The 16,151-nt window shown below is 36.6% G+C and overlaps 1 protein-coding gene across 1 annotated transcript in view; it reads left to right on the top strand.

Annotated features, from left to right (window-relative positions):
• LOC107714450 (low-density lipoprotein receptor-related protein 1B-like) overlaps window positions 1–16,151 on the top strand; it is a 309,159-nt gene that overhangs the window by 231,161 nt on the left and 61,847 nt on the right. Inside the window, exons 40-49 of the mRNA XM_016520289.1 lie at window positions 39–410; window positions 2,952–3,141; window positions 4,193–4,397; window positions 8,189–8,381; window positions 10,556–10,681; window positions 11,021–11,149; window positions 11,410–11,529; window positions 11,880–11,993; window positions 13,246–13,395; window positions 13,980–14,102. Coding sequence (XP_016375775.1) covers window positions 39–410; window positions 2,952–3,141; window positions 4,193–4,397; window positions 8,189–8,381; window positions 10,556–10,681; window positions 11,021–11,149; window positions 11,410–11,529; window positions 11,880–11,993; window positions 13,246–13,395; window positions 13,980–14,102 — 1,722 coding nt within the window. The remainder of the gene's footprint in view (window positions 1–38; window positions 411–2,951; window positions 3,142–4,192; window positions 4,398–8,188; window positions 8,382–10,555; window positions 10,682–11,020; window positions 11,150–11,409; window positions 11,530–11,879; window positions 11,994–13,245; window positions 13,396–13,979; window positions 14,103–16,151) is intronic.

Genomic DNA, 16,151 nt, shown 5'->3' with positions numbered 1-16,151 from the left:
GTTCATCCAGTGATGTTTTTCTATGCTTTGGCATGCAGGCACAAACCCGTGTGCGAGGAGCAATGGAGGTTGTCAGCAGCTGTGTTTTCACCTGGGCAGCGGAAGAAGGACGTGTTCATGTGCTCATGGGTACTTAGCCGAAGATGGCTTTGCTTGCCAAAGATATGAGGGCTATCTTCTGTACTCTGAACGGACCATCTTGAAAAGCATCCACCTGTCTGACGAGAGTGATCTTAACTCCCCTCTCCAACCTTTTGAGAATCCAGACTACTTCAAAAATGTCATCGCTCTGGCATTCGATTATCGGCAGCAGGCCTCACACCACAACCGCATATTCTTCAGCGACATCCATTTTGGGAATATTCAGATGATCAATGACGATTGGTCTGGAAGACAGATCATAGTTGAAAGTAAGTCTGGTTGGGTTTTTTTTGTGCTTTCATGCAGAAATGGGTTTCAAGGGGCATTTGGAAAATCCTACTAATTGCTAGCCTTTTGTTGGTCATGAAAGATGTCCAAAGATGCTTCTTCTACAAAAGTGGGCATTTGTTTTTGGTGCTGTCGTCGTCCTGATGCAGACTCATTGCAGTGACCCACATATTGTTTAATGTTCTGCCGCTAGAACCATTCCAGCTTCTTAGCAGCCATTTGTGAAAGGCCATTTGTTGGGAACGGTAAGTGGCATTGCCTGTGATGTACAGCAAGGCCTCGATGCATCCAACATCTAGTAAAAGTGTTATAATAGCTACCTCAATTTTTCTGCAACTAAATGGGACCAATTTAACTGTCAAAAAAGATGTTTAAAACACTGCATCTTTTTCTGTGTCCTCACTCTTGATGGATTAAAATCGCTTGTCTCATTTCCACCGTCCTCAAACTGTAACAGAAATATGAGTGGAAGCAGGATGATATTTTTCAAGATCCTGCCTGTCACTGTTGTTGGAAAGTTCAGAATATGGTTATTGATTTCCTCATGTACGCTATATACGGCAGACATTTCAGCCGCGATCGATATTCAAGTCTGATGGTGGCCCACAATGGAAACCTAATATGCCTAATGACTGTGTATTATCCATTTACAATGTAATGAGACAAATATGACGGATTTTATTATCAAACAACTCATGTACTGCTTATAATAGCTGCACATACTGTAGTGTGTGTTTACAGATGGACTTTCTTTCAGATCCTAATCCATTGTTTACAACGTAATTTTAGATTCAGAACTCATACCAACATAATTAGGTTCAAATGGCAGGTAATAAGACGTAGCAATAATGTACATGTACACCAGAAATTCTTTAATGAAATGGACTATCTTTTAAATCGAAATACCATTTCTGTGTCCTAGGTAAACGGGGAAACAAATCCCTTAATTCCTTTCGGTACTTAGTAACCCAGCTCATTTCACTTTTTGGGTTAATGCGATGAAGCAGATATACTTAGAAAGCTTCTGTGCTCCATGATTGGTGCGTCTGTCCACTTACAGTACTCTCTGAATTCTGTTTTAACTAGCCTCAATGCTCCTTAAGGAATTAGACCTTTTATTTTTTTTTTTACAAATTTCACTTCTACTTAATTAGCCTCTTTTTTGAGGCTACTCTTTGTGATCGTGAAAATGGTTTTGTTCTGATTCATCCTTGCCTTTGTTTAGCATATGTAACAAAATATAATTTACATCAGTTAGAATCACCGTTTTATTTTTTACTCACAAGTGTACAGTATACTGGGAAAAAACATGAAAATTACACACACACAAAAATCTGTGGTTGCCGGAACTGAAACTGCCATAACTGAAAAAACATTTAAGTTACTTAATCGAAAAACCATCAAATGTGACCTGTCACACAGGGAATTCTGGCAATGTCATTTTACAGTATTTTAATGTAAATTTACACTAAATGTAAGTTAAGGTTAGATCTATTACAGTTATTCACTGTATACAGTAAGGAAACATACTGTTAAAAAGTTAACAGGTTTTTGCCGTAACGTTTTTACAGTTTTTTTTTTTCAGCCTAAAGCTCAGATTAGATATTTTGATGCATATCCAGCCTGTTAATGTTCACTTGAGACATTTTTGAAGGAGAAGTGCATTTGACCATTCACATGTACTTTTCATACCCATGCCACACTGTAACGTTCACAGATATCCTCCACCTCTATCCATTTGAGCATAAGTACCCCAGCCAGAGAGAGTGAGAGTGTAATGTTGACTACAGGTTGAAATGAGCTGGTTCTTTTGATGGCGTCTCCACACTCGAGTTCACTCACTTTCCCAGAGATGAAAGCCAATCCCAGCCACCTTGACTACATGCACACTTAGAAACGCATACAAACACCCTCTCCATTCTGTCACCAGGAGAGGGTGAGGACGTTAATCCGTATTTCCCTAATTAAGTCATACATCCCCTGTTAATTACTCCCTGGCCTCTCTAACAGTTTCTGCACAGGCAAGCTGTCAGGCACTTTTTATTGTGAATGATTAATTAGTGATGGATTTCTGCAGACTATATTCTCTAAGATCTTTCAAATAGTAGCATTTTTAGCTACAGCCTCAGTGTTTAAACAAATGCTATTTCACTGATGAATTTTTAGACATGATAGCAGACAAAGCCTAACCATTTTATAATGCTTAGTGAGATGTCGCTTTGATTGATTATGGTTTTCTGAATGCAGACACTCACTGTGTTATTCACAATGTATTTAAATATAGTAAAAAATTAATAAATAATAAATTTTAAAAAAAGATCATTTATACAAAATTTTATCTATCTAAAAAAAACAAACAAACACCTAAGCTATTAATACTACAGGTGAAAGCATTAACACACAGAGGTGTGTTCATTTCCAAACTGCAATATCAATGAAAACATACTATTTAATCACCTTTCCATGCGACTGGATTCAGTATGTCTTAGCATGGTCAAACTGTAGCTTGTTGTTTTCTGTAGGTGTGGGTTCGGTTGAGGGCTTGGCTTATCACCGTGCCTGGGACACGATTTACTGGACTAGTTCCACCACCTCAAGCATCAGCAGATACACAGTAGACCAGAGCCGACAAGCAGCTTTTACCAGGCAAGCCGTTGTCACCATGTCTGAGGATGACCATCCCCACGTCTTGGCCCTGGATGAATGTCAAAAGTAAGGGAATTTTTTTGCTCATTTAGGTATCTGATATTGTCGGTCTGCAAAGAATACTGTCAAATAAAAAAAAATGCCATCGAGAGCGTTTTTAGCAATAATCAAAGGCAATGCTTTTATACAGGAAGATATAATTTCACATGAGAGTTTGAGTTTGTTGTCGTGTGCATTGAAATGCTTATTTGCACTTCAGAACATTCAAAATGCCCAGTCATCGGTCATGTGACATGCAAGAACCAATTACATTTGGTGTGACGCGTATAAAATGTGCCATTTTTCTGCTCCAACAGAGGGAAAGATTTCATTTGCTATAGGCTATACAAAATGAACACATTCACTTTGTCAACACATAGTGTAAAACAAAATAGATTTTTATGTCAGGAGGAAGCATATTAACTTTTAAAATCGAGAGCAAATTGATTTGTCACACACAGGAAAACTAAAACATATGGAATGTCAATCAGTCAAGAAGGAAAATATTTTAATTAGTTTGACCTCATCAGATGAGCAGGGCACCATGTGAAATTTGTTGTAGATGGAATATTTTTATTCCTGATCCAGCAGAGTGGCAACTCTCCAGACATAGTGGATGGTATATGCACTTAAATATCCACTCTAAAAGAACCATTTGAGACTGATGAACAGCATTGATATTCAGAAAGATGTGCTGACCCTGAGTTCACCGACTACATTAAACCCTCAACCTTGGAGAGAATATGCTTACTTGGTAATCTGGCACTTTTTCAAATGGACTACCGACTGCTGTTAATTAGAATCTAACCTGAAATGATTAATTGGCATAGAATGTCAGCATGTATCACTAATTTTCAATTAGAACGTGGAATTAGACTGTGAAAGGAATTTGTAAGAGAAACGTCAAATAGGCCCTGAGTAATTTCTGTCCACTATTATTTGTGCAGTCAGTGATATTCCCATGTGTCATAGAGCCAGTTTAAAAATACCGGCAGACGACAGTATTGAATCGTCTTGCTAGTGCTGTCTGTAAAATCGCTTCTATTGCTCTAATTTTTTTGTCCTGTGTATTTTGTAGCCTCATGTTTTGGACCAATTGGAATGAGCAGCACCCCAGTATCATGCGCTCCACTCTTGCAGGGAATAACATGAAAATCATCATTAGCACAGATGTATTCACTCCTAACGGACTCACAATTGACCATAAAGCGGAAAAGCTGTATTTCTCTGATGGCAGCTTGGGCAAAATTGAACGCTGTGAATATGATGGCTCCCACAGACACGTGAGTATGACTCTTTCTCTGTTTCGTGGTGTTTCACAGAACATTTCTTCAATTAAAATTGCTTTACAGCATTTATTAATCTAGGTTGATGCTAATTTCTAAACATGTAGTCTTTTATCATTTATAAAATATGTAATATTTTATCAATTTTATAAATTAAACTAAATGAATTAATGCTTTAAAAAAATTGTTCCAACGTTAGTTGTAGGGGTGTGCAGCGGAGCCAATATTTGTAACTGTAACAAGCTGTAACAATGGAAGTGGATGGGGCTTTATCCGGAAGTGCGTACAATTAAACTGAAAACCGTTATGTCTGTGGTTTTACAGCCTATCTTTTTTTCTTTGTAGTTATAACTTAACAAATATGTCTTTTATAACTGATAAAATAATATTTTTCATTATGATTAGAACATTTGAGCCAATAGCCTCATTTAGACTGTGCTTTTAGGTGTAATGCAGTTGTGCTTCGGGAGACCCGAGTTCAAGTCCCAGCTCGGGGACCTTTCGTGATTAAAAAGTTCTTATTAAAACAGTAATAATAAATGTTAATAAAAGTAAAATAGGAGGAATACATAACTCTGTGTACTGAGTAATGTCAAGACAACCACAACCTCAAATAAAGAGGAGGCTGACTGTATAAATAGCTGATTCGAGAACATGGAGGTTGAAAGAAATAAAAAAGAAAAACCTTTTACTATGCGTACAAATGCAAATCTGAACAAATTATAAAGAATATACCTGTATAAACGCCATCTCCGAGAGAGAGTGAGACAGAGAAATTCGTAGCCTATCATACAAAGTTTAAAACATTTAAATAGACATACCAAGCAGTAGAAAATGTATATGTACCTTAGTTGATTATTAGGCTGGAGCTGGTTGGGTTTCTAAGAGACGTGCGGAGATGGAACGTGTCTGTTTGATTTGCGATCTTGCTGTGCATCCTGTGCTTCATGCATTCATTTAAATATACATATCAAATAGTAGAACATGTGTATGATGTAGTAGTTTAGTTGATTTAATCTTGCCAAGCTCTGATTTCTGAGAGACACACGGAGAGGCAACAGCAACACGGCTATTTGATTTGTGCTCATTTCATTCATGTTTATACTCATTCACTTCACACACTCATTATTGTGTAGTGATTTTAGAGATTATGAATAATATCATGCTTTCCCCTGGATCACCTGTTACCCAGCAAACACAAGGAGTGTCTGTGTCAGCCTCAGCCGAATATTATTCGACATAATTATTCGTTATTCGTTTTAAAGTCATTATTCGTGCCATTCCGAATAAGGTATTCAGCTTCGGACACACCCCTAGTTAGTTCATTGTTAGTTCAGTGCATATCTAATGTTATCTAATGCAAGAAAGAAAGAATGAAATCTTATTGAACATATATGCTCAAATTGATCACAATTAATTGCATATTATAGTTTGTTGTTAAGATGTTATTCTGTTATTGCTTTTTAAACAATGAATCATGTTAAATTAACCCTAGAGGGTTTCCTGTTCCAGTTTCCTGTACATTTTTTTTTCTTTCTTAATTTGTTTCTTGTTGTTTAATAAAGTGCTTTTGATTAGTGGAAATAACAACCACCAGTTGAAGTAATTCCTACTCATTTTCTAAAACATAAACCTCAACTGGGTTTTGCAGCGGGTCACTACATCGAGACGATAATGACTTGATGACCACCCATAGATTGGGCAACCCTCTGGAGTTATTAGTGTCCACTGATGCTGTGTCCATTGACCCTTCACCAGATCAGTTTAATTGTAATGAATTAGCCACTTTGAAGAAACATGACAAAGAGTTCATTAGAGTACCTCAACCTCCCAAACTAAGCGCACTAGTGGTAATGAAAGCTTATTTTGAGACCCCTGCTGGGCCATCCTATCAACTAGCCAATTAAACTGTGAAGAATTAAGCAAAACTAAATCAACATGGCTTTTGGCAAACTGCCTTGCAGTTGAAATCTCCCAACTGGTTTTAGCAAAAGGGTTCGTATGGTGAAACTGAGTGGAAGCCTAACGGTACGCATGGTTAGACTTTCTCTGTGGTGCCATCATTTATATCATATCCACACAAAGAGGAGTATTATTATAGATGTAAGTTTTTTGTAATGCCCATCAGAGCTGCGGGCAAATGCATGTGGCTATAGTTGTTAGCCGAAAACTCTATTTGACATCTATTTGATCAGATAAACAGAGATAATTAGTGCTGGAGCAGAATGCTTGCACCGCTAAATTTAATTCTGAATCAATATGCTCCATCAAAAGCCATCTGGCATGCTCCTCATCCCAAACCCCCCCCCATCCCCCCACGGATATCCAGTTGTTGTTTGCTCAAGCTGGGCTCTCTTAATCAACACCTGTCCTATTTTTCCCACCATGGTGGCAAGGCTAATGTGATCACGGCTACATACGTGTTCCTGTTAATGGTTGGGTCTCTGGAGCTGTGGGACATCCTCCCGCCCCACAGGCCGGGAACTCCCAGAAGGAGTTGTGTGATCTATATCTGTGTCAGTCACCATGACACCTGCATTAACACTCACAGGATCTGAGCTAAACTGGCTGCTGGGCGATTATTTAAAGCATGTGTCCTCTACCTACACATTAGTTTTGGTCCCCTCAAAGAGACTTTACAGTGGTTTTTGTCCCTTGTTTTTAATTGTAAGCTATTGGTTTGATCCTTGTGTAAGAGGACAGCCAAAAGCTATTGTTTTTACTATTTTTTTTTTTGCAATGACTATTAATAATGGTGAATATCTTGACAACAGAATAGCTGAAATTTGAGGGGGTGCATGATATATCAGTAGTACCGCACCATATTAGAAATTTATTTTAATTTATGTTTCGATTGCCTTTATGATCATCTAACACTCATTTAAAATTATGCTTTAAAAACCCTAGTCATTTATAAGACACTGTTGAATGTAATCTTTATGAAATCTCACAATATAAATATTTATACATTTTTCATACTGTATATTATAATGATGTGATGCCTAAAATATTATATATATATATATATACATTACCATTCAAAGGTTTTTTTTTTTTTTGAAAGAACGAAAGAAACAAAAGAAGGAATTAAAACTTTTATTCAGCAAGTATGCTTTCAATTGATCTAAAGTGACAGTAAATACTTTTAGATTGTTAAAATTTCTATTTGTTCTACAATTTGTTCTTTTGAACTTACTATTAAAATAAAAAATAGTTATTTTACATTGTAATAGTATTTCACAGTATTGCTGTTTTACTGTATTTTTGCTCAAATAAATGCAGCCTTGTTGAGCATAAGAGACTTCTTCCAGAAACCTTAATAGGTAACACTTTACAATAAGGTTCATTAGTTAACATTAGTTAACTACTTTAGTTAACATGTACTAAGAATGAACAATACTTCTACATTTATTCATCTTAGTTCATGTTAATTTCAGCATTTACTAATGCATTATTAAAATCAAAAGTCGTGCTTGTAAACATTAGTTAATACACTGTAAATTAACATGAACTATCTATGAACAACTGTATTTTCCTTAATTAACATTAACAAAGATCAATACTGTAATAAATGTATTGTCCGTTGTTCATTCATGTTAGTTAATACATTAACTAACATTAACTAATGGAACCTTATTGTAATGTGTTACACATTAATATATACAGTACTTAAACAACACACTCACAAATATTATAATGTATATAATACATGTCAGCAGACAAATATATATCAAATATATAATCTGTAAGCAAATGCTCTGTACTTGACCCTCTGTATTTGTTGTTAGGTGATCGTAAGGTCGGGGCCTGGCACATTTTTTGGACTTGCTATCCACGGAAACTACATTTTTTGGTCTGACTGGACTCGGCGGGCTGTGCTACGGACCAACAAGTTCACCGGAGGAGATACTAAAGTTCTCAGGGCTGATATTCCCCACCAGCCAATGGGAATTATAGCAGTTGCCAAAGACACTAATAATTGTAAGTATTCCAAAAAAAATAAATAAATAAAAGATTGGGCTCTGAGAGTGGCCTCTGAAACTTTCATAAATATGTTGTGTGCATTGAATTCACATCTTTCACTGGCACTGGCACTTTTTGATTTCTAAGGAATAGTAGGAATGATAAATTAGAGTGGACTTTTTTAGTAACCAAGCAAACTAAATTGGAGACATAATTAATTTTAAAAAAGCATCCTCGAGTCACAGAGGATGCTCTGAACTGTCACAAATGTGAAAAGTAGGACGTCAGGAAATCGGTTTAAGAGACTCCCGACGGTTTCTGTTTGTGAGCCTGCTGTGAGGGGGTTTCTCCTCTCATTTGTTTGATCATGCCATATTATTGCAGCTGTCTGCCCCGAACCATTTTTACCTAAGGAATGTTACCAGTCAGCACTGACAGAGAGAGATGTGTTCATTCGAAGACAGATGTGAAGATAACTGCTGTTGTGATCAACAATGTGATCTTCTTACAGAAATATTTCTTTCCAATTCTTTCATCTGACACTGTGCCAAGTTAACACACCACCTTTGATTTTTGAGATTCGTTTCCATATTCATGCTTAGTTACAGCACAATAAGTTAAAGATGCTGGAGGCTCTTCATAGGTATGGGTGCTTCATACAGCTCCCAGAGGGGCAATGTTCTGGATTCATAACATTTCCTGACAGTCTGGATGTTCATTTAACAGTTCTTTGATCAGTCTGATTAAATGGACTATTCTTTCTATTTTATTTTTTTTTTTCCCGTTATAAATATATATTACCTGCATAATGATTTGAGTAAAACTTGCAGAATATCTTAGTATTTGATTTGTCCTCTTTTTTCCTCTTTAATGACAGCAGTCAGGCAGCATAAACTGAAAACCTGTTCTCCAGCATGATTTGAGATCTATCCAAAGAGCATATTGTGCTTTAATGGAAATGAGAACATTTGACGTCCGTACAAAGCAGGGTTATTATAGTTAACTAAAACTGAAACTAAAATGTGCACCATAAAAATTATTATTCAGTTTTATTTGAAATAAATGTAATAACTTTAACTGAAATAAAGTATAAAAACATTTTTCAGACTTTAAAAGGTTTCAGCTAGTTGCCAAGGCAACGTTTTTCATTTTAAATTAGCTAAACTTGATGTACTAAAATAACTAATACTAAAAATGAAATAAAAATGAATAAAAACTATATACACTCTAAAAAAACACACATGTACTGTATGAATATGACAGAATTTTCTGTATAGATTTTTACAGGTGTTTCACCTGTATTTTGAATTTTGCACTGCATTTCGTTATGTATTAAAGTTAATGGAAATGTCTGTAAAATTAATGGATAAAGTCCTGTCAGAAAATTACAAGTGCGTTTTCCATCCATCCATCATCTATCTATCTATCTATCCATCCATCATCTATCTATCTATCTATCTATCCATCTATCTATCTATCTATCTATCTATCTGCAATCTATCTAAAAAAAAAAAAAGAAAAAGAAAAACTGTTTAAAAATTAAAAATGTAATTTAAAAAACTATATCTCAATGAGACTAAACTAACACTGGTGGTACAAAGGAGTCACATGTTCAATGTCACGGATTTGCATATTTGATTATAGTGACCTATAAATAGAGCAGAATCTGAAATATTTCTAATTAATTCAATGTTTTCTTATTCGTTTTCAGTTTTCTTGGTTTTAAATTGTTTCAAAATCCTAAAATGTTTTTATTGTCATGTTTAATAGGATTTTAAATCTTACATTTCAAGTGTGGTCTCAGACTTTTGGAACGCACACTTTTAATTTCCAAAGCCCAACAAAGGAGTTTTCTTCTTCCGCTTTAAATGAGATTACACTTCCATTTTAAATTTTTAACAACTTTTTTGTTTTGCTTAGGAATTGCACTTTGTAGGAACTCCAGGGTATTCAGTAAATAAGCCCCTGATGTACTGCATTTGTCAGTGTATTTTAATAGTCAGCTTTTTTTTTAAGAAAGCAAACCTGTTTTTAGCTCAAAGTTTTGTGGATTGCTCACTTCAAAGACTTTGGAATGACTTTTCTCTGTGTTCTTGTTTGTTTGTTGTTTAATATTGTTATTTGGCCTTTTTTTTATATGCTCAGAGCACTGTTGTGATGGTACATGATGTTCCCTTGTCCCTGTGTTTCAGGCGAACTATCTCCATGCAGGGTTCTGAATGGTGGCTGTGGTGACCTGTGTCTCCTTACTCCACATGGCACAGTCAACTGCAGCTGCCGAGGAGAGCGGATACTGCTCGATGACTACAGATGTGTGTGTAAGTTTCACCACGCTTCCCTCAGACTCTCAGGGAATATGAGTCCCTCCATCTCAGAAAGATGTTAAATTACTTTGCATCATTTATTCCAGCATTTATTTTGTATGCATGTAAACATCGCTATGACTATTGCTTCGACCTAGGGTTAGGGATTTGAACTCTTCCTGTACCATTTATGCTACAGACATAATTGATACCTCAAAACTTGTGGCTTATTAGGAAAAGGTGAGCGGTTGGACTAATGACATGATGCTATTTTTTGTATTCCTTAGCGACATAATTCATTTACTTTAGATTAAGTAGATTTTTTTTAACATCATTTTGTGCTCACTTTTATAGCCAAAACGTCCTCTTGCAACATCCACACTGAGTTTGAGTGTGGAAATGGGGAATGTATAGACTACCAGCTAACATGTGATGGAATTGCCCACTGCAAAGACAAGTCAGATGAGAAAATGCAATATTGTGGTAAGTGGCCGATCACAATTCTTTGCCGTATGTACTCCCAGCTCCCACATCATGAAAGCAGTAAGAACGCAGAATTGGTTTAAGGTGGCAGTTCCATTCCCTGAGGCTTCAACTTAATAAAATGAGCTGCTTCTCCTTACTGCTTTCAACCAGAGGAGCAAATGGGAATAAGCCCAGAGCAACAGAAAGAGTAAATAAGAGAGAGGATGTGAAGCTTTTTTTTTTTTTGCCCTGATTGCCATTGCTTTCCGTATCGCTAGACAACAGGAGCTGTCGAAAGGGTCACCGTCCTTGCTACAACAGGCGTTGTGTGGCTAACAATCGCTTTTGTGATGGAATCGATGACTGTGGGGACAACTCAGATGAGGCATTTTGTAACAGTGAGTATCTTGTCTGCAAATATTATTATTTTGACATTTTGCATATAAATTTCACTTAAGGAAGTTATTTCTTTTTTTGCAGTCTATAAAAGAAAATAGGCAGCAAAAATATTTTGAGCCGTTAGTATATTTCGGACCATGTTAGACCTCAAAAATGACACCCAATTTTCAAGCTGTGAAAGCATTTCACAAGTAATTTTCCTTGGAGCGATCTGGAAGACTCTGTTATCATCTGTATATTGCGGTGCATATCATACAAATATCAGCGCACAATATTTCATTCATTTAAGCACACGTCCAGGTGCCTTAGTCTCTTTGCTCTTCGTGTAAATGAAGTGTCTCTGTTCCAGATGTCACGTGTGCTGCGTCTGAGTCATCCTGTCAAGATGGAACTTGCATATCAATATCCTCCTGGTGCAATCAGGTCATCGACTGCGCCGATGCCTCGGATGAAAAGAACTGCAGTAAGGCAGCGCTGCCCATGTTGCAAAGCAGCACACGTTCTCTTTATCCTACTGTAATAATCATTGCCTTGACATATCAGACTATTATAGACAAATGTAATGCATTCCTAGATAGAACAGAGGATAAATCAATAAATTGTCATTAAAGGGACAGATCACCCAAAAATGGAAGAAAATAATGTCCTCCCAAAATCTTTATGACTTTCCTTCCTCAGTGGAACAGAAAAGGCACATTTTAAAAGAATATCCTGTCCATGCTTTCCTATATAATGAAATGGGACAAATAAAATAAAATCTACCATAAAAGTATTTTAAAAGGAACTGTAACTGAGGGACTATATTCCAAGTCTTCTGATGTCATATGATATGGTAGTCATTATTTTAGTCAAGTTAAGTAAAGTTTTTAGTCTGAATTAAGTCATTATTTACTGAAAATCATCTCCTCTGCTATAACTTTCAAATCAAATATGGCAGCATTGACATCAATGACATTAGAGCCAATGGCATTTGGAACTTTGGAGGAGGAAAGCTATCATATGGCTTCAGCCGACTTCAAAAAGGTTGGGATCAGTACGATTATTTTGAAAGAAACGTCTTATGTTTACCAAGTCTGAAATTATTTGATCAAAAAGTCATATTATGAAATATTAATTCAATTTACTTACGCAAAGCTGAATTTTCAGCAGCTATTACGAGTCTTGCAGTATCACATGGTCCTTCCGAAGTCATCCTTATATATTGATTTGGTGCTCAAGAAACATTTCGTATTGTTATCAATGTTGAAAACGTGTGCTACGTAATATTGTTGTGGAAACTGGGATACATTTTTCTTTTTCAGGATTCTTTGATGAATACAAAGTTCAAAAGAGCATAATTTATTTGAAATATAAATCCTGTGTAATATTATAAATGTGTTTACTATCACTTTTGCTCTATTTAATGTACCCTTGCTGAATAGTGTAGTTGAATTTTAATGATACTTTATTACTTTAATGGTGCTTTTTTGTAATTTTGGAGAGTCAGCTCCATTCACTTTCATTAAATTGTGCAAAGATTGGCCTGGATAATATTAAGAAAATCATCTTTTGAGAGTCATATGGACAGAAGTCATATTTGGTGAACTATTGCTTTAATTTTGATTATGGATTGTGTGTGCATGAATGATCATACAGCTTGGAATTATTTTGCGTCGTCTGTTTTGCATCTCATGTGACGTACAGTAGATTAACAAGATCTTCCTCCTTATTTTCAGATCACACAGATTGTGGAGACTTTTACAGGATGGGAGTGGCAGAAAAGGTCTTTGTCAGTTGTAACAGCACCTCACTCTGCGTTCACCATTCCTGGCTGTGCGATGGAGCCAATGACTGTGGAGATTACGCCGATGAGAGGAACTGTCAGGGTAACGCTCAATATAACTCTCCGTTTGTTAGCTTTGCAGCTTGAGGAAGCCAGGTTCCATTAAAATCAAATGAATTTTGTCGCAACACTATTTATGAAAGAGGTAATGAGGCAGAGACAGGCCCCTGTCTTTTTATCCATGCTTGAAGAGCCTGAAAAAGGTTTGGAAGGCTGATGAGTAATTATTGGTGATTGTCAGACTTGCGTAGAGCAGACATTTAAACTCTCGTGCAAACTGCGGTCCCTTCAAAACGGCTGATGAAAAGGTGACTTGAAAATGAGTCTTGGTAGATTTCAGCTTATTGCTCATAGCATGTCAGTGGTTTCAAATAGAAAGCAAAAGTGGAATTTATCAGAGTAGACCTGTTTGAATGGAGATGTACTTTTAATGAGGCAAGTGCACTTTTACACCCATATAGTTCCATAGATAATTGCATCACATAAAGATTTCATCTGCCTGGGAGCGATTTTAGGGAGGGAATAATGACCCAAACAACCACTGGACCAAATTCGCTAACACTAAGCAAATCTTGGACTTATTTACGCTCTCCATAATCAAACACGTGTTTTCTCTGACTGCCGCAGTCTCCCACAGGCAGAAATGTGCAGAAGGCCACTTCGCCTGCCCTAGCGGGAACTGCATCTCCAGCGTGTGGCTTTGTGATGGGCAGAAGGATTGTGAAGATGGTGCAGATGAGTTCCAGTGTGGTAAGCATGACTGGTATTAGCCTCCCATTGCTTTCACTCAGCTTGATTTCTCATGTGGAGCGAGAGATTATGACCCACCTCTTGAGATGAGCTTTGAATGCAAAAACCAATTCAGCTGCTAATATTGAGGTCAAAAGAAGCATTTTCAGGTGATAAAAACCTATCTCCATGTGTACCTGTGCCCTTGGAGGCTTACGTGCATTTATATAACTGGATGCTTCATTTTCAAGATTCCCCAAGCATTTTCAATTCACAAAACGGTTGTACGAAATTCAGATAGATAGATAGATAGATAGATGGATGGATAGATGGATGGATGGATGGATGGATGGATGGAAAACGCACTTGTAATTTTCTGACAGGACTTTATCCATTAATTTTACAGACATTTCCATTAACTTTAATACATAACAAAATGCAGTGCAAAATTCAAAATACAGGTGAAACACCTGTAAAAACCAATACAGAAAATTCTGTCATATTCATACAGTACATGTGTGTTTTTTAGAGTGTATATAGTTTTTATTCATTTTTATTTCATTTTTAGTTATTTTAGTACATCAAGTTTAGCTAATTTAAAATGAAAAACGTTGCCTTGGCAACTAGCTGAAACCTTTTAAAGTCTGAAAAATGTTTTTATACTTCATTTCAGTTAAAGTTATTACATTTATTTCAAATAAAACTGAATAATATTTTTTATGGTGCACATTTTAGTTTCAGTTTTAGTTAACTATAATAACCCTGCTTTGTACGGATGTCAAATGTTCTCATTTCCATTAAAGCACAATATGCTCTTTGGATAGATCTCAAATCATGCTGGAGAACAGGTTTTCAGTGTATGCTGCCTGACTGCTGTCATTAAAGAGGAAAAAAGAGGACAAATCAAATACTAAGATATTCTGCAAGTTTTACTCAAATCATTATGCAGGTAATATATATTTATAACGGGAAAAAAAAAAATAAAATAGAAAGAATAGTCCATTTAATCAGACTGATCAAAGAACTGTTAAATGAACATCCAGACTGTCAGGAAATGTTATGAATCCAGAACATTGCCCCTCTGGGAGCTGTATGAAGCACCCATACCTATGAAGAGCCTCCAGCATCTTTAACTTATTGTGCTGTAACTAAGCATGAATATGGAAACGAATCTCAAAAATCAAAGGTGGTGTGTTAACTTGGCACAGTGTCAGATGAAAGAATTGGAAAGAAATATTTCTGTAAGAAGATCACATTGTTGATCACAACAGCAGTTATCTTCACATCTGTCTTCGAATGAACACATCTCTCTCTGTCAGTGCTGACTGGTAACATTCCTTAGGTAAAAATGGTTCGGGGCAGACAGCTGCAATAATATGGCATGATCAAACAAATGAGAGGAGAAACCCCCTCACAGCAGGCTCACAAACAGAAACCGTCGGGAGTCTCTTAAACCGATTTCCTGACGTCCTACTTTTCACATTTGTGACAGTTCAGAGCATCCTCTGTGACTCGAGGATGCTTTTTTAAAATTAATTATGTCTCCAATTTAGTTTGCTTGGTTACTAAAAAAGTCCACTCTAATTTATCATTCCTACTATTCCTTAGAAATCAAAAAGTGCCAGTGCCAGTGAAAGATGTGAATTCAATGCACACAACATATTTATGAAAGTTTCAGAGGCCACTCTCAGAGCCCAATCTTTTATTTATTTATTTTTTTTGGAATACTTACAATTATTAGTGTCTTTGGCAACTGCTATAATTCCCATTGGCTGGTGGGGAATATCAGCCCTGAGAACTTTAGTATCTCCTCCGGTGAACTTGTTGGTCCGTAGCACAGCCCGCCGAGTCCAGTCAGACCAAAAAATGTAGTTTCCGTGGATAGCAAGTCCAAAAAATGTGCCAGCTCCTGACCTTACAATCACCTGACAACAAATACAGAGGGTAAAGTATAAAGCAGGGGTGTCCAAACTCGGTCCTGGAGGGCCGGTGTCCTGAAGAGTTTAGCTCCAACCCCAATTAAACACACCTGAACCAGCTAATCAAGCTCTTACTAGGCATACTAGAAAC

The sequence above is a fragment of the Sinocyclocheilus rhinocerous genome, unplaced genomic scaffold (assembly GCF_001515625.1).
Source record: "Sinocyclocheilus rhinocerous isolate Xijiao unplaced genomic scaffold, SAMN03320098_v1.1 scaffold12, whole genome shotgun sequence".
Taxonomy (NCBI): Eukaryota; Metazoa; Chordata; class Actinopteri; order Cypriniformes; family Cyprinidae; genus Sinocyclocheilus; species Sinocyclocheilus rhinocerous.
The sequence above is the reverse complement of the archived record's forward strand: the minus strand, read 5'-3'. Positions and strand labels throughout refer to the sequence as shown.